Source organism: Anabas testudineus, chromosome 18, assembly GCF_900324465.2.
Source record: "Anabas testudineus chromosome 18, fAnaTes1.2, whole genome shotgun sequence".
Taxonomy (NCBI): domain Eukaryota; kingdom Metazoa; phylum Chordata; class Actinopteri; order Anabantiformes; family Anabantidae; genus Anabas; species Anabas testudineus.
The window spans coordinates 27189522-27206828 of record NC_046627.1 but is presented as its reverse complement, the minus strand read 5'-3'; the positions used below and the strand labels follow the sequence as shown (position 1 = coordinate 27206828).

The window sequence follows — 17307 nt, the reverse complement described above, 5'->3', positions numbered from 1 at the left end:
ACACACTGGAGATTAAATCACACTCACACAGGTTGATGCTGCTTTATATTTCCAATAAACTGTTTTAATCACAGTTTGAGCAGATATATTTTAAGAAACCTTTGACCTAACAGGACTTGTGCTTTTTTACCTCACGTGTCCTCAAACCACACTGTGTTATCTCTTCCTTTCAAACACAGGATATGTAGCTCAGTTTCTGTTACTGTGCTGCAGACATCAATCTAACCTCAGCGTCTGAACAATATGTATTGGCACCTCCTACATCTAATGCAATTTATTTTGATTTGCTCTCAGATTAGAATAAGAGGAGTTTGGCTGGAAAGTAAATTTTAAAATTGTAGCAGTAAATAAATAAAATTGTAGCAGTAAATAAATCATAAGTAAATCTTTATTATAAAGTTTTATATATTACAAATGCCTGCAATCCGCCAAACACAGAAAACTCCAAAAACAGACATGATGAAGCAACTTTTCACTCTGAGCTGCAGTCCCCACAGCTTCCTGAGTTTATCTGGTGGCAGCGTACACAACATCTGCCTCCAGCTGTCTCTGTGATGCAGGCCTGCGGTTCGCCGTTGGCTTTGGTTGGAAACTTATTGCTGCATAGTTCAGAGCATCGGAGCCCGGAGTCTGAAAATGGACATATTCACTAAATAGTCACTACTTTCACAGACTTACAGTGTTTGATAAATGATTAAAAACAGATCATGCTTAAAAATAGACTTAACTTAAATCTTAGGATAACATTTGTTTAGATTACCTCACTGTGTTGTGGATTCTGTCTCTGATCAGGATCTAAACGACAGAAACATCATTCAACTAAAAATATTGCTGTCAATACTGTTTGACAAACAAATTGGTACGCAATAGCAATGGTAAACATTTTGATTGCAACTTACAAATTACAACTAGAAAAAAGTGTAAGTACCTTTATGGAGTCTCAGGATTTTGATAACCAGACTAATGATGAATATAATGAGGAAAATAATCACACCTCCCAGGATAACAGTGGTCAGAGTTGGTATTTCACCAACTTTTTCTACAAGAAATATAATTAATTTAGACTTTTTTGTGGGTTAAAATCAGATCAGTCCTTACTTTGTAACAAAATGTGGAACTTTTCTGTTTCTTTCTCATCAAATCACAGTAATTTACAACAATCTTACCTTGAGTTACGTTTAAATATGTTGCATGAACAATCACTGAGTTTCCATTTGAGTTAAATCCACAGAAATACAGTCCAGAGTCAGAGAAATCCACTTGTTTGATGTTGAGAAAGACGGTAACAGTGTTTGATGTCATACTGAATTTGCCATTTTGAAATCCAACACAGAGCGTGGTATTGGCATCAGAGCTGAACATAGATGAGATGCAGCTGACATTGGTCCCACTGCCCAGTCTGAACCAGTGTATGTGAGAGGGAAAACTGGAAAAGTTGGTACACGCCAGTGTGACTTCTTCACCATGTTGGACCGACACAGTGTGAAAGTCCGAAAGTGAAACAGAGATCCAGCCTGAAACAACAAGTAATGTATTCATGAACTTGTGAATGAATGAATATATAGCTAATAATGAATGAGTTCAGTTCAAGAATTAAAATTTTAAGAGGAGAAAATCAGCTGGGATACTTACTGAAGGTACAAAGTAAAGCAGTCAGCAAGGTAAAGTTCATCTTTGTGTGTACTAGTAGAACTGCACCTCTGCTATGTTAGCAAATGAACTGTGCTCCAGTGACAGTGGGCTCAACGTAAAGAGGTCGGGCTTTCTTTTCTTTATCCGCTTGCTCAAACTGGTGAGAGAGCTGCTTTCAGGAAAATGGGTGCAGAATACTAGCTGCAGTGAGATCAGGACAAAGTTATTATCATGTTTAATTAACACTTAAGATAATTGAGGTGATTCCATCCACTGTCTTTCTTCTTTCAGAAGTATTAATACGTTTCAGACACCTCACTTTGTAACTAGTTATATTCAATTGATATATAATGTATATAATGCATGCAACAAATATGTTGTTGAAGGTCCTGTTCACCATCTTTTTAACACCTACAGGTCTAAATCTAGATCTAAATGATATTTGAGGTTAGTTTTGTGTTGCTGTGTGTAAATGTTAAACTGCTCTAGTATGTTCACATTATCTTTGCATGGTTCTAACTTACACTTAATAGAAGTTGATTAAATGACTTAATAATTGAATTGAATTCTTACCTGGCCAATGATAATTACTGGGTTAATGTTTGCAAGACTGAGTAGCTTCACACTGCATTTCACACTGGAAATGTATGGGACCTTAAAATGCTGTGGGTTTAATTGGATCTGTCATAACTTACAAAAGTGCAGCCTTTACCGGAGTAAATGCTTTTTATATGAGGCTGTGCAAGTATCACCTTTCTACAGGCATCTTTTCACGACAGAGTAGTTATGTGACGTTGAACGTGTGACCTATGATAAAGAGAAAAGCAACTGTTTGAAATTGATTTACCACTAACAGGATGCTCACTGATGTAGACGTATCAGTACATGTACAGCTCATTGAATCACTATCTTTTAGTGGTGGAGCTCCTCACTGGTGACAGACAGTTGCCTGCTGAGCTGTGATTCACAGTTTACTTCCTCTGTGTGCAGTGTTTGTATGAGCAGGTTTCTGGTACTGATCTTAGTGTGAGAGCTGGGATGACAGACTGACAACAGACCGAATGTATCACTGAACTGTAGACACACAGTCCTGAGCATTATGCAGAATTATCCAGAATAATTGTCATCATGAGTTTTGTCTAATCAAATGTGAACTGTCTAATGAGAAAATTAGGCTGTAATGTTAAAAATGTTCTGCTGAAGCAGCAAATTAAGTCATTACGATCCACCATGTTGAAGGACTCTCATGTCTCCTTAATTTAGGGAGTAAGGATCAGTGAGAAATGTTTGAGGGGCAATAACGGAGACAACGAGACCATCCATTGGGAATATTAGTATTTTCCCACTAATAACAGAAAAAATTAAGGAATCCCTAGTTTTTGTTGTTATTATTTTTATTTTTAACCATCACCGTCATTTATATTTAGGCTGACAATTCTTGCAAGTCTGGTACATGTGATATAATGCATAATTTAAATTTGTCTAAAACATTTAGTTTAATAAAGATTTTCATTCTTTCATTCTATTTTAAAGATAAAACATTCTAATCATGACCTGGATTTGGTTACAGAATATTGAATATCTGAACAAAATACCAAGAAATGCAGATGCAAGTACTGTGAATAGCTAATTCAATACTTTAAAGCATTGCTGACATTAGAAAAAGTAGATACAATTGTTAGTACCTCTCTTAATAAAAGAAAAACCCACATATGTCACTGAAATAACTTGAAACTGACAAACGTAAATAATTAAAATGTACTAAAAATTAACTCATGAAAATCAGACCTAGCCTTTGAGTTGTGGCTCAACAGAATCATTTTAAAAAACAAACTAATGAAACTGGCCTGGACAAAAATTATGGTACTTAATATGGAACTTTTATTTTGTTGTACAACCTTTTTGAAGGAATCAAATAATTTCTGTAACTGTCAATGAGCCTTCAGCTAGTTTTGTCTGATCTATTCAAAGGACCTTCTCCTAGAAGCTTTGTGGTGGCTCAGTGTGTTTTCTATTTTTTATTTTTTTTAGGATTTGCTTTGATCAGCTGAGTCCTCCTCAGTCGTCTTCTATTAAGTCCACTTTTGCTTAAACGGCGACTGATGGTGTGATCTGACTCTGAACTTCCCCTTCACCTTTATTTCAACTTAGTTTTTCTGGGTTCTTTAGTTACAGTTTGTATTTTCTGTCTCTTCAATTTGTCATCAATTTTCCTCTTATGGCCACTTCCTGGGTACAGGACACACGTCAGTTTAACATGTCCCTATGGTCAAATTATTTTACATAATTTCTAAGGGTACCATCATTTTTGTGCAGGCCAGTTTCATTAGTTTGTTTTTTTAAAAACTTCTGGTGAACCACAACTCAAAGGCTATGTTTGATTTTCACGAGTTAATTTTTTGTAATTTTTAAAAATTATTTCTTTTGACAGTTTCAAGTTATTTCAGTGACCTTTGTTAATGAAAGAAACGCAGAGGGGTACCAACAATTTTGTCCATGTGTGTAAGTATACATCATATACATGTAATCTGACTGATCTGAGCACAGTAAAAATACAGTATGTGGGTTTTTAAATAAATGTGCAGATGTTTCTCAAACTGAACAAAATACAAACTCAAAACATAAACACACAGTCCGAGGGCCGACTGACAGCTGATCCAGTTGAGCAGCCATCACTTAAAATGAGGAGAGGGAGGAACGTCTCATGCCTCTACTAACACAGATTGATGATGTTATTGAACAGTTTGGTTACTACAGTCCAGGGTCATGCACAGAAGCAGTTCCAACAATAGATCCAATAGACTAACATCCAAGGTCAGGGGCAATCCAGGTCATACACAGTGAGTTCAAATACATAGACTGAGCAGGGGAGAGGAAACGGGAAAAGGAACAGGATCTGCTGATGAGACGAGCAGAGGCAGATTCAGGTCAGGCAGGATTGGTGAGGGGAGTCGGGCAGAGACGGGGCAGAAGGAATACAGGTCCGGTGAGAGGAATCAGAGAGAGACAGGTTCAGGTCTGATGAGAGGAATCAGGGAGAGACAGGTTCAGGTCTGATGAGAGGAATCAGGGAGAGACAGGTTCAGGTCTGATGAGAGGAATCAGGGAGAGACAGGTTCAGGTCTGATGAGAGGAATCAGGGAGAGACAGGTTCAGGTCCGGTGCTATTATAGGGTTTTGATGTTTTGTCGTTACCAACTGAACCACAGTTGCCCACTACTGAGTTACAGTACCACTAATTACAGATGACTAGATCAGAGGTTTTTGGGCCTGATCCAGGTCCTTTAATAACCTTTATCATTGGCTTCATTTTACAGGTATCAACCGAGTATTGCCTTGATGGAATTAAAGTGTGAATAAAGATAAGTTCTGTAATTGAGGTCAATTGCTAAGATATTCTTTTACTCAGTTTTTTCTTACTTACTTTTTCTCATAGATCAGTCTGATAACTGTAGGTATCTCTTCTATCTGGTCTCTACCTGGAGTGATGCTATGCTCTAAGCCACAACTGCACCAGACTGTTGCAAATCAACCACAAACACCCCTGTGCTTATGTGCACCAAACCTGAGTAAGATGCATTGAAAATGGATCACAGCTAATATGTCAATGAGCCTCCATTCTCCAAAGCATTTGAGGTAGTGTCAGTGCTTGCATGTTGATGGGTTGTGTAGTGCTGCTGTGAAGTTAAGATAAGTGCTGTTATGTTTTGTAGCAGTTTTCTCAGGAGTCTAAACACAGGAGTGCTATTTTTAAAAAATGTACAAGTGATGTCTCCTTGTTGTGGTCGAACAAATATAGAGACGTTTGAAGATCTCATTTCAAACTACCTTTAACCTAGCTACCTCATTGTACAGACACAGATAACAAGTAGTACTGCTCATTATGTGGATAAACTGTCTCAGTTCCATCTGCTGGCAGCATAAATAACATGAGTCTCTACTTGTTTCCTTCTTGTTGTTGAATACAAATTCAGTCCTGCAGCCTTCAGGTCCCCACAGTCCAGATTCAGTAAATAAGAATATTTACAGTCACATATTTACACAGCTGAGTTTGTAAGAAGAATTAAAATCATTCAATGATAAATTATCAGGAACTTGATTTGTCCTGCACTGAATTCTGTTTTAAGGTTGACATTTCTTATCTTTCCTCTGACTTTAAGCTGTTTTGTTTTTATGACTTGCTCTCTTTAAGACGAGCACCATCACTGCAGCACTTCCTGATCTCATCTCAAAGCTCAAAGTTGCAACTTTCCTTTGAAATTTCTAGTGTGTTAGAACAATAGTACAGAGAGTTATCGTTTTACATTTGTTTCTCATGAAACTGCACAACTTAAAGTGACTCTTGTGAAACTTGCCTTTGCCCTTGTGAGAGTGCACCAGACTTTTATCTTAGAGAGTCAGATAGGATGTTCCAGCATTGAATTCACCTCGAGACAGGAACAAAATGCAATGTCACACTGACATTAGTTACTTCCATAGAAAGACATCTCCCTCCGATCATAAAAAGGAGCTCTATAAGTGTTAGATATATTGAGTGTGTTTCTGTTGTGGTATGTATGTTGTATGTATCGATGGTCCTGAGAAGTTTATTTAAAGGAATTTTCCTATCATAGCGATTTTCCACATAGAAAACTTTACTGATTTTTCATGGGTCTTAAGAACAATGTACTAGTATGAGATTTTGATTGTATGATGACTTAAGCATAAATATCAAGGTTTACTAATTTACTAATGTCAATCAATACCTTAAATGGCTTAAATGTAAACTCTTTAAATTTTTTTTTTTAATCAGATATATATTGTTACTGTATTACTTACTGTTAATGTACTCTTACTATGTTAACTAAGGCTGATAGGGTTGTTATAAACATGAATGTATAAAGTAATACCTTAGTTAACATAATCTGATCTCTGATCTCATAAAATGATTAGTATGTGCATTATTTCAATTTTATTACCTGTTACTTAATGCTTATTACTGCATTAAGTAAAGCTAATCAATGTCAAGTCAAGTCAAGTCAAGTCAAGTCAAGAAGCTTTATTGTCATTCCAACCACATATAGCTGAAGCAGTACATAGTGAAATGAGACAACGTTTCTCCAGAACCATGGTGCTACATAAAACGGCAACAAGACAAATATGGGGCTGAGGACTGCTAAGTTGTCCTAGCAAAACACATAAAGTGCATCCTGTGCAACCTAGTGCAAACAGTGCAAGAACACACATGTACGCTGAATGTAAAGTGTTACTCTACTGCTGGAGTTTTTCTTCCATTTTGAGTCCTGTGCTCTGTCATTTTCAATTTCTATGTCCTGTGGTTGCTTCTGGCCTTGCAGACTCATGCTTTTTAAGAGACATTTGCTGGTCATTTACCTTTATCTTAATCAGGAACAAATAGAATGAGCTTCCGCCTTGCGAAGATAATGGGATTTAACAATAGTACAGATACAAAAGTTCAAGCTAATCAAATGTTTTAAGAATACACCATGAATCTGTCAAAGACTTTCATTAAGAGAAAAACTTAGGAACATATTGGCAAAAGAGTCCTTTTATTAGCACCTGGCACATCTTTATACTTCTAGTTCAGTGCTTAAAATTGGGCTCTTATTTTATTTTATTTATTATTTTTTATTTAAGTCCTTACATTCATCAGTCAAACCGTGTAACTTCTGATCACTGAAAACAAAAACACTGTCTCAGTTCGTACTGAACATCAGCTGATGCTTTCTGAGCCTATCTAGTAGCAGAATACACAACATTTGGCTCAATTTGTCTTCGTCTTTCTTTTTGATGGAAATTCACTGCTGCGTAGTTCAGATCATCGGAGCCCAGGTTCTGTAGAAAAGAAGTACATCTTACCAAGCTCAAACATCAAATAATAATTTATTGAATAATAATTAGATTTTTATACTACTACTAATAATAATTCTAAATGATAACATAAATAGACAAATTATAAATGAAAAGACTTGATTCACCTCCTGCTGTTGTGGACTGTGTTTGTCATTTGCAGCTGAATGACAGAAACAAAATACATCGAATTAGATCAGTTTTTCTTTTCTTTTCTTCAGCAAATGTTACATTTAGTATATTTATTAGCGTATTGACACAATTTTAGAGCAGATAAAATAAGTAAAATGTACCTGAGTGAAGTTTCCTGACTGTAACAGCCAGACCAATGACGACCAAAACAAGCAAAACAGTCAGAGCACCGAGGATCAAACTCATCAGATTTGTTGTTTCACACTCTGCTAAAATTAAATGAACAAATCCTCAGTCAAACATACTGTTTATCTGTAAACAACTGACAAATGTACACAATGAAAGAAAAATAAAGGTTAATTTTACTTTCAGACTTTCTGTCTTCATCATCCTGGAATTCATCACTGCCTTTAAACAAAATAAGGATAAATTATTGTGAAACTGTCTTGTTTTAGATAGTGGTTTAAAGTAGTTTTTAGGACAATCATTTGATTTAGTAACATAGAAAAAAATAACACAAGAGCAGATAACGCAGGGTTGTATAAATATTCCTACCTTCAACAGTTAAATGTATCACATTGTAAATCGTGCGTCCAGATCTGAAAAACCCACAGAAATAGAGTCCAGAGTCAGATAAATCCACTTGTTTGATTTTGAGAAAGACAGTAGAGATGTTGGTTTCCATTTTAAAACGTCCATTTTGAAATCCATCACAGTATTCAGGTTTGGTGTAAGATCTGGTCATAAGAGCGATACAGGTGGCGTTGGTGCTGTTGACCAGTCTGAACCATGTTGTCACAGTCTCTTCTTCAGAAATGTTGGAGCACAGCAGTGTGACATTGAGACCAGACTGAACCTTCACATTGTGGGAAACTGAGACAGAGATCCAGCCTGAAACAGAGACAACTTGAGATTTAGTTGTAACACATAATAAACAACAGCTCTTAATAATTTAAAGAGAAATTAAATAAGTTTTAATTTGGACATTGAGAGAAACGTATTGTTAGTACTTACTGATACTGCAGAGAGTTAAAGCTCTTATCAAGATGAAGTTCATGATGCATATGATCGTAGTTCTGCAATGTGTGTTATTAAACTGTGCTGCAGGAAGGGTGCTGGCTATTTAAGAGGTCCCCACCTCTTAAATAGACAGCACCCTCTTCTTGTTTGTTTGATCATGTAACTTTTTTTCAGTAAAACTAGTGTTGATACCAAATTATTGCTATTTAATTACCAATGTACTAAATTTATCTAAATAATAAAGTGTGCAAAATGTTATATCAAGGTAGACATGAACATCCACCCTGATAAATCTCAGGCTGTTGATGTTTTTGTACATCTTAAATTGTTCCCCACTCCCCTGACCAACAAAGCTGCCAACCTCCTGGACTGTTTCCACCATGAATATAATCAGAATCAGAATCAGAAACATTTTATTCCCAGGTGCGATAAACGGCATTTTACAGCACTAGGAATTTGTCCTGATGTTAGGTGCAGGCATAGAATAGAATAGTAAGGAGGTGTTGCTCCATTGAATCATGTTTGTTCTGTGTTCTCCGGGTGAAACGTATGTGAGAAAATGTTTAACTCTGATAACAAAATCAGAGTTTTCATTACAGTTTTGTCAGTTGAATGGAGAAAGGGGATACATGTACATGAAGTGAAGTTGACAGAGATAAAAGCAACAATGTCCGTAGCAATGTGATATATTTCTCAGTACCAAGTTTTATGGAGTATTTCAGTGTGGTATTTCTGAGGTGACCTGATTGCATTGTTTCACTACTTCAGTGTTTTAAATTCTGCACCAAGCTAAAAAAATCCAACCTGCATTTCTCTGTTCTGCCAACAGGCAATTAGTCGCAAAGGCACTCTCTCATCCCCACTCTAAAATGTGAATCTAGATATGGTACAGTGTAGTCGGATTGTGTCAACCATATTTCTTATCATACAGCTCATGTACAAGGTAAATAATTAGGCTACACTGGATTTCACATGTTTAGTCAATTATTAAACATGGTTAACCCAGCACCATCAGTCCCTGAAACAACTGTCCCTGTTTCTGTGGTTCACATGCAGCTAAATACACACTGTTACAAAAACAAGAGTAGTTTATCATTATTGCTCAATACAGAAAAAGAAGACCTTGGGGGTAATCTGGATTGTATTTAGATATGCTGGTGTGACATCCCTATAAACCATTTCATTGTATAGATAGCCACATCTAAAATGTACATGGATGAGTTTAGTGACCAACAGCACATTATCACAAGGTTCAATGACAACCAGCAACAATATGAAAAGGTGCAAATGGTTCCAGTAAAATGGAGTTAGTCAGTGAATGTACTGAGTCTTTATCCAGTTATTTTAAAATCTTCTTCTTCTCTTTCGGCTTTTCCCATCAGGGGTCGCCACAGCGAATCATCCTTTTCCACCTCACTCTATCATGAACATCTTCTACCCTCACACCAGCCAACCTCATGTCCTCTGTTATAACGTCCATATATCTCCTCTTTGGTCGTTCTCTTGCCCTCCTGCCTGGCAGCTCCATCTCCAACATCCTTCTACCAATATACTCACTATCCCTCCTCTGCACATGTCCAAACCGACAACGTGAGCCGTCCCTCTGATGTACTCGTTCCTTATTCTGTCTGACCTGGTCACTCCTAAGGAGAACCTCAACATCTTCATCTCTGCTACCTCCATCTCAGCCTCTTGTCTCTTTCTCACTGCTACCGTCTCTAACCCATAGAGCAGAGCTGGTCTCACCACTGTCTTGTACACCTTTCCTTTGAGTCTTGCTGACACTCTCCTGTCACACAACACTCCTGACACTTTCCTCCACCCGCTCCAACCTGCCTGCACTCGCCTCTTCACCTCTTTTCCACACTCTCCATCACACTGAACTGTTGACCCCAAGTACTTAAACTCCTGCACCTTCTTCACCTCAGCCCCCTGTAACCTAACGCTTCTACCTGGATCCCTCTCGTTTAGACACACGTATTCTGTCTTACTACGACTGACCTTCATGCCTCTTCTTTCCAGAGCAAACCTCCACCTCTCCAGCTGTTCCTCTACCTGCTCTCACTGCAAATCACAATGTCATCCGCAAACATCATTGTCCAGGGAGATTCCTGTCTGACCTCATCTGTCAGCCTGTCCATCAGCATAGCAAAAAAGAAGGGACTCAAAGCTGATCCTTGGTGTAGTCCCACCTCCACCTTGAACTCCTCTGTCTGACCTACAGCACATTTCACCACCGTCATACTTCTCTCATACATGTCCTGAACTACTCTGACGTACTTCTCTGCCACTCCCGACGACCTCATACAGTACCACAGCTCCTCCCTCGGCACCCTGTCATACGCCTTCTCTAAATCTACAAAGACACAATGCAGCTCCTTCTGACCATCTCTGTACTTTTCCATCAACATTCTCAAAGCAAAAATGGCATCAGTGGTGCTCTTACGGGGCATGAAACCATACTGCTGCTCACAAATCTCCACCTTCTTCCTAAGCCTGGCTTCCACTACTCTTTCCCACAGCTTCATTGTGTGGCTCATCAACTTTATTCCTCTATAGTTGCTGCAGTTCTGCGTGTCACCCTTGTTCTTAAAGATCGGAACCAGAACGCTTCTCCTCCATTCCTCAGGCATCTTCTCACTCTCTAGAATCCTATTGAACAAACTGGTTAGAAACTCCACTGCTGTCTCTCCTAAGCACTTCCACACCTCCACAGGTACGTCATCAGGACCAACAGCCTTTCCACTCTTCATCCTTTTCAGAGCCTTCCTAACCTCATCCTTTCCAATCTCTTCTATTTCCTGCTCCACAACATCCACATCTTCCTCCCTTCTTTCCCTGTCATTTTCCTCGTTCATCAGCTCCTCAAAATACTCCTTCCATCTTTTCTGCACACTCTCCTGGGTTGTTAGAGGGTCCTCAATCCTCCTCTTGTAAGCTGCCTTGGTCTCTCTGATGCCTCCTTTAAGGTTAGCTCTGGCTTCACTGTATTGCGCTTTGTCACCGGATCTGAAGGCAACATCACATTGCTTCAGCAGGACCTGGACCTCTTTAGTCATCCAGGGTTTCCGATTAGAGTACACCCTGTGACGTTTGACCACGGTGACGTTGTCAACACAGAAGTTGATGTAAGAGAGCACGGATGTAGTATGCTCCTCAAGGTCCTGGTGTGCGAACACAGTCCAGTCTGTGTCCTCAAAGCAGTCCTGCAGCTGTTGTGAAGCGCCCTCAGGCCATGTTTTCACAGTCTTTGTCACTGGAGGGGCTCTCCTCCAGACAGGGGTATATGCTGGAATCAGAAACATGGACGTGTGATCAGACAAACCCAGATGTGGTAGAGGGGTAAACCCAAGCTCAGAAGATCCTGACGACTGGATCTGTACTGTGCCCAGCATCCGGTGGTTTTTCCAAAGAGTAGCACATCAAACCAAACATACACACAAAATTTGGACATTGAGAGAAATGTATTGTTAGTACTTACTGATGCTGCAGAGAATTAAAGCTCTTATCAAGATGAAGTTCATGATGCATATGATGGTAGTTCTGCAATGTGTGTTATTAAACTGTGCTGCAGGAAGGGTGCTGGCTATTTAAGAGGTCCCCACCTCCAACAAAGCTGCCAACCACCTGGACTGTTTCCACCATGAATATAAGGAGGAATACAGAGTATTTCAGTGTGATATTTTTGATTGCATTGTGTCACTACTTCAGTATTTTAAATTCTGCACCAGACTAAAAAGATCCAACCTGCAGTTCTCTGTTCTACCACCAGGCCATTAGTTGCAAAGGCACTCCCTCATCTCTAAAATGTGAATCTAGAGTAAACAGAGACAGTTGTTTCAGTCCCTAACACTGTTACAAAGAAGACAAACAAGAGTAGTTTATCTTTATGGCTCAATACAGAAAAAGAAAACCTTGGGGGTAATCTGGATTTTATTTAGGCATGCTGGTGTGACATTCCTATAAACAATTTCTTCATAGTATAGATAACCACATCTAAAATGTACATGGATGAGTTTAGTGACCAACAGCACAATATCACAAGGTTCAATGACGACCAGTAACAATATGAAAAGGTGCAAATGGTTCCAGTAAAATGCAGCCAGTGAATGTAATGAGTCTTTATGTGCAGAGTTCCTGTGTATAATAAGTGAATTACAGTCCAGGAGCAGTGGGAAGAGTTCAGCATCCTGACAGCCTGGTGGATGAAGCTGTCTGAGAGTGTTGTGGAGCGGGACAGAGGCTCCGGTAACCTTTTCCCTGAAGGCAAGAGGCTAAAGAAAGATTGTAAATGGTGAGAGGTATCACCAGTGATGCTGATGGCTCTACCAGTGAGGCTGGTATGGAAAGCTCATGGATTGTAGGGTGAGCGCCACCTAAAGACATTATACTGTAACACATGCCACGCTGTGGCACATATGACAAACAGAAGCTGGAAAAGTTTTTAATTCATGCGGCAGAGACTGACAATTTGAAAATCTACATCCTGTTGTTAAAGTCGACAGTGACGCAGTAATGTGTCCCTGTAATGTTCTGTCCTGCAACAGTGTAAAAGGTGAGACTGTTGATACTTGGACAATAGGATCAGTATCTTAAGTAAAGAGAGGACCTGGACCAGCTTTTAATTAATATGTTATTGAATTTTCTAGTAACATACTGACACCTGCACTGTGAAGACAGATCAGAGTGGAGATGATGGGAGCTGCTGCTGCTGCTGCTGCTGCTGCTGCTGCTGCTGCTTCAGTCATGTTGCTGTGATCTGTCATGTGACAAACATGAAACAGCTGGAACAGACTGAATGAGAGTGTAAATGTGTTGAACTGCTTCACAAGTCTGATCACAATTTTTATAGAGGTGTTTGTACAAAGTGAAAATAAACTAGTGGTGTGTTTGTAACAGATACAGATTCAGATCTCTCATTAATAGACAGTTCTGCTTTCCACTACAGCTTAAAGTTCAGCTGTGGGTACAGAGGTGTCATTAATCTTTATAAATACAACAACCAGTTATTTTAATACTTTGTTTTTTTCATTCAGACAATAATGTTGCACATTAGAATCAGTTCAAAATATATTAATATATGGTCAATGAATAGTTATGAAAATGCAATTTTGTCTGTGTTGACTGATTAAGTCGGATATTGTTGAGTTTACAGGCTTCATGATTTTCACTTGAGCTGTTCTCAGACCACACTGTGCTGTCTGTTCCTGTCTAACAAGTGATGTGTACGTCACCCAGTTCTGCACTGCTGCAGACCTTTATCTGTCTATTGCCAACAAAGTCAGATCAAAATAGAAATGCATAATCAGTGTTTACACATAGATGGTGAGGTGGTGGCCCCTTTCAAGATGGCTTTGCCTATTTACACTGCACTTAAACATGCTCGCTCCTGTGTGCCTTTTTACGTGGGTTCTAGCACCTTGACTTTAGTGGAGTGATGTTTAGTGTGACTTATAACACTCGTGTTGGACATACAGTGCTGTGAAAGTGATTTAGATCATCAAAGAAATTTTAATATTACACAAGATAACCGGAGTATATAGAAAATGCTGTTTTGAAAATCTAATAGAAATTAAGCTAAAAGGCTTGTCCCACATTTGCCAAAAAACATCCAGATTATCTGCAAGAAATCTGAGCAATTATTCTGTGGATTGATGAGACAAAAAGTTAACTTGAAGGTGTGCGTCCCAATAAATCTGTCGTACAACTAGGACAGCATGTCATAAAAACAATATACAAACAGTCAAACACGGTGGTAGTGAGATGGTCTATCGATGGACAACTTGCCACATGTACTCTACCAGAATATCTTGAACAACAATGTCTGGACATTAGTTTGTGACCCCGAGGTCAAACATACTTGGGTTATGCATGTTTGATTATTAGGTTTAAGGGGCAAATACTTTTTTAACAGAGCTGTACACAGCCTTCAAACATGACTGGTGGGTGAACTTTTGTGTACATTCGGGACTCAAACACAGTTTTGAATAACATGACATAAAGGATTATGGTCATACTGTAGATTTGGTTTCCTGCAGCAGCAGAAGGGTGACAAGAAGCTGCTACTATGTGCAGCTGGAAGGAATTCCTGGATAAAGATCATGTTGGAGTTTGAAGACTGGGGCCTGGTTAATGATACACAACTGGTTAGATTATGTCAGCAAATAACTGACCATGTTTTTCTGCTGTCTTCATCCAACTACTTGCACATTGTAGTAATTATTAACACCCTGAATACAATGTACGTTAACTGTACTTGAGTTCAAATCATGTCATAAATGCTGTTTCTACTCAAGTGAAGCAGCAGCATTTGGTCTCGCAATCACACGTCTCCAGAATTTCACACCCTTCCTGCCAACAATACATAGACGGGGAGGGGGGGCGACCTTGCCTTGTGTCTGAAACTTCCTCTCGAAGCGGTTTAAAGAAGAGTCTGCACTGGCCATACAGCTGACTTGGTACATTTTATGTAGCATAGCGAGGCAACATATTGGAGCAGCAACACCACCTTGAAGAGGCAGTGTAAAAGGAGCTAAAGAGTGAGAGAAACATGAGACAGCAGAGTAAAATAACTTTGTAAAAGTGTGCATGTTTAATGATTCACTTAATAACTTTGTTTTAATAAGAAATTGTGAACTTGAATCCACACAGAAACATACAGTAATATACTAATGTGATGAAATCAGTTCCACTCTGAGTCCACTTGCTGGGCAGCATAAATAACACGAGTCTCCACTTGTCTCCTGCTTCTTAATGTTGTTGAATACAAACTCAGTGCTGCAGGCTTTAGCTCATCACAGTCCAGATTCTGTAAATGACACAAAAAAGACACATAGCAAGTAATAGCTGCAATAGAAGAAATCAATGATTTTACAACACCTGAATTATTCAAACTGATTAAAATAGTAATCAGTTAACCTGAATTCACCTCATGCTGTGGTGGTTTCTGATCTTTGACTGTAACAGCCAGACCAATGACGACCAAAACAAGGAAAACAGTCAGAGCACCGAGGATCAAACTCATCAGATTTGTTGTTTCACACTCTGCTAAAAATAAATGAACAAATCTTCAGTCAAACATACTGTTTATCTGTAAACAACTGACAAATGTACACAATGAAAGAAAAATAAAGGTTAATCTTACTTTCAGACTTTCTGTCTTCATCATCCTGGAATTCATCACTGCCTTTAAACAAAATAAGGATAAATTATTGTGAAACTGTCTTGTTTTAGATAGTGGTTAAAAGTAGTTTTTAGGACAATCATTTGATTTAGTAACATAGAAAAAAATAACACAAGAGCAGATAACGCAGGGTTGTATAAATATTCCTACCTTCAACAGTTAAATGTATCACATTGTAAATCGTGCGTCCAGATCTGAAAAACCCACAGAAATAGAGTCCAGAGTCAGATAAATCCACTTGTTTGATTTTGAGAAAGACAGTAGAGATGTTGGTTTCCATTTTAAAACGTCCATTTTGAAATCCATCACAGTATTCAGGTTTGGTGTAAGATCTGGTCATAAGAGCAATACAGCTGGCCTTGGTGCTGTTGACCACTCTGAACCAGGTTGTCACAGTGTCTTCTTCAGAAATGTTGGAGCACAGCAGTGTGACATTGAGACCAGACTGAACCTTCACATTGTGGGAAACTGAGACAGAGATCCAGCCTGGAACAGAGACAACGTGAGATTTAGTCGTAACAGATGATAAACGACAGCTCTTAATAATTTAAAGAGAAATTAAATAAGTTTTAATTTGGACATTGAGAGACATGTATTGTTAGTACTTACTGAAGCTGCAGAGAATTAAAGCTCTTATCAAGATGAAGTTCATGATGCATATGATCGTAGTTCTGCAGTGTGTGTTATTAAACTGTGCTGCAAGAAGGGTGCTGGCTATTTAGGAGGTGGGGCGTTTTCTTGTTAGAAAAGGCTGTTGATGTTTTTACACATCTTAAATTGTTCCCCACACCCCTGACCAACAAAGCTGCCAACCACCTGGACTGTGGTTGCGGGCTTCTTCTTTACAGGTAAAAAGCATAAAACCCTTCGTCCATGTATTGACTATCGTGTGCTAAATTATATTACTGTTAAAAATAAATATTCTTTGCCACTCATCTTCTCTGCTTTCGAACTCTTCACCAAACTAGACCTGTGCAACACCTACCACCTGGTCCAGATCAGGGATGGAGATGAGTGGAACACAGCTTTCAATACCCCTGACTGTCATGATTCCAGCCTCGTTGCTGCTGGTGTTTCCCCCCCTCTGCTTTTGTTTTGGCAACTTCCTGTTTCCTCTTCCTCTTCCCAGTCTGTTCACACACTCACCTGATTGACTACACCTGGTCTCCCCCACACTATAAATACCGGCCTGCTCACCTGTCTCCTCTGCCAGATAGTTTGTTCTTGACACCTGGACACTATCCAGTGTTTCTTGTGGACTGATTTGTTTGGATTTTTCAGACTCTGTCTGATCTGGACCCCGTCTCTTGCCTGACCCCCTGGTACTGTGAGTTCTGTTTATTCCCTGTCTATCCCCCTGCTCACAGTACCAGACCTGTACCTGGACCAGTACCCCTGTACCCTGTCTACCCTGGATTCCCCCTCATTGGACCAACCTGACCTGACCCTGCTTCCCCTGTGGTTCAGTGAGTTTTCCCTCTGGTCTATTT

General features: G+C 39.0%; 3 protein-coding genes across 4 annotated transcripts; all 3 read right to left on the bottom strand.

Annotated features, from left to right (window-relative positions):
- Positions 1 to 260: 260 nt before the first annotated feature.
- LOC113157151 lies at positions 261 to 1806 on the bottom strand. Of its 2 annotated transcripts, XM_026352447.1 has the most exons (5): positions 1633 to 1806; positions 1167 to 1514; positions 929 to 1039; positions 761 to 795; positions 261 to 630 (listed from the first exon to the last, which is right to left on the bottom strand). In XM_026352447.1, the coding sequence occupies exons 1-5, from the start codon at positions 1670 to 1672 to the stop codon at positions 508 to 510; spliced, it is 657 nt and encodes a 218-aa protein (XP_026208232.1). In that variant the 5' UTR covers positions 1673 to 1806; the 3' UTR covers positions 261 to 507. The 2 variants fall into 2 exon arrangements, with proteins under 2 accessions (XP_026208232.1, XP_026208233.1); XM_026352448.1 differs by lacking the exon at positions 929 to 1039.
- Positions 1807 to 6811: 5005 nt separating this feature from the next.
- LOC113157150 lies at positions 6812 to 12180 on the bottom strand. Its single transcript, XM_026352446.1, has 6 exons — positions 12116 to 12180; positions 8170 to 8505; positions 7981 to 8022; positions 7776 to 7883; positions 7611 to 7645; positions 6812 to 7467 (listed from the first exon to the last, which is right to left on the bottom strand). Exons 1-6 carry the CDS (start codon positions 12156 to 12158, stop codon positions 7366 to 7368), a joined length of 666 nt encoding a protein of 221 aa, XP_026208231.1. The 5' UTR covers positions 12159 to 12180; the 3' UTR covers positions 6812 to 7365.
- Positions 12181 to 15316: 3136 nt separating this feature from the next.
- On the bottom strand, positions 15317 to 16477 carry LOC113157820. Its single transcript, XM_026353438.1, has 5 exons — positions 16427 to 16477; positions 15968 to 16303; positions 15779 to 15820; positions 15563 to 15681; positions 15317 to 15442 (listed from the first exon to the last, which is right to left on the bottom strand). The coding sequence occupies exons 1-5, from the start codon at positions 16467 to 16469 to the stop codon at positions 15317 to 15319; spliced, it is 666 nt and encodes a 221-aa protein (XP_026209223.1). The 5' UTR covers positions 16470 to 16477.
- Positions 16478 to 17307: the final 830 nt, after the last annotated feature.

Bases quoted from the DNA above. Each gene is read 5' to 3' on its own strand.
- LOC113157151 (XM_026352447.1), bottom strand. From the start codon at position 1,672: ATGAACTTTACCTTGCTGACTGCTTTACTTTGTACCTTCA. The intron at 796-928 runs GTACTTACACTT...TCTGTCGTTTAG, and splicing joins AATCCTGAGACTCCATAAAG to ATCCTGATCAGAGACAGAAT. The intron at 631-760 runs GTAATCTAAACA...GTCCATTTTCAG, and splicing joins AGAATCCACAACACAGTGAG to ACTCCGGGCTCCGATGCTCT.
- LOC113157150 (XM_026352446.1), bottom strand. From the start codon at position 12,158: ATGAACTTCATCTTGATAAGAGCTTTAATTCTCTGCAGCATCA. The intron at 7,884-7,980 runs GTAAAATTAACC...ATTTAATTTTAG, and splicing joins TGAAGACAGAAAGTCTGAAA to CAGAGTGTGAAACAACAAAT. The intron at 7,646-7,775 runs GTACATTTTACT...TCTGTCATTCAG, and splicing joins AGTCAGGAAACTTCACTCAG to CTGCAAATGACAAACACAGT.
- LOC113157820 (XM_026353438.1), bottom strand. From the start codon at position 16,469: ATGAACTTCATCTTGATAAGAGCTTTAATTCTCTGCAGCTTCA. The intron at 16,304-16,426 runs GTAAGTACTAAC...TCTCTGTTCCAG, and splicing joins TTTAATTCTCTGCAGCTTCA to GCTGGATCTCTGTCTCAGTT. The intron at 15,443-15,562 runs GTGAATTCAGGT...TGTCATTTACAG, and splicing joins AGAAACCACCACAGCATGAG to AATCTGGACTGTGATGAGCT.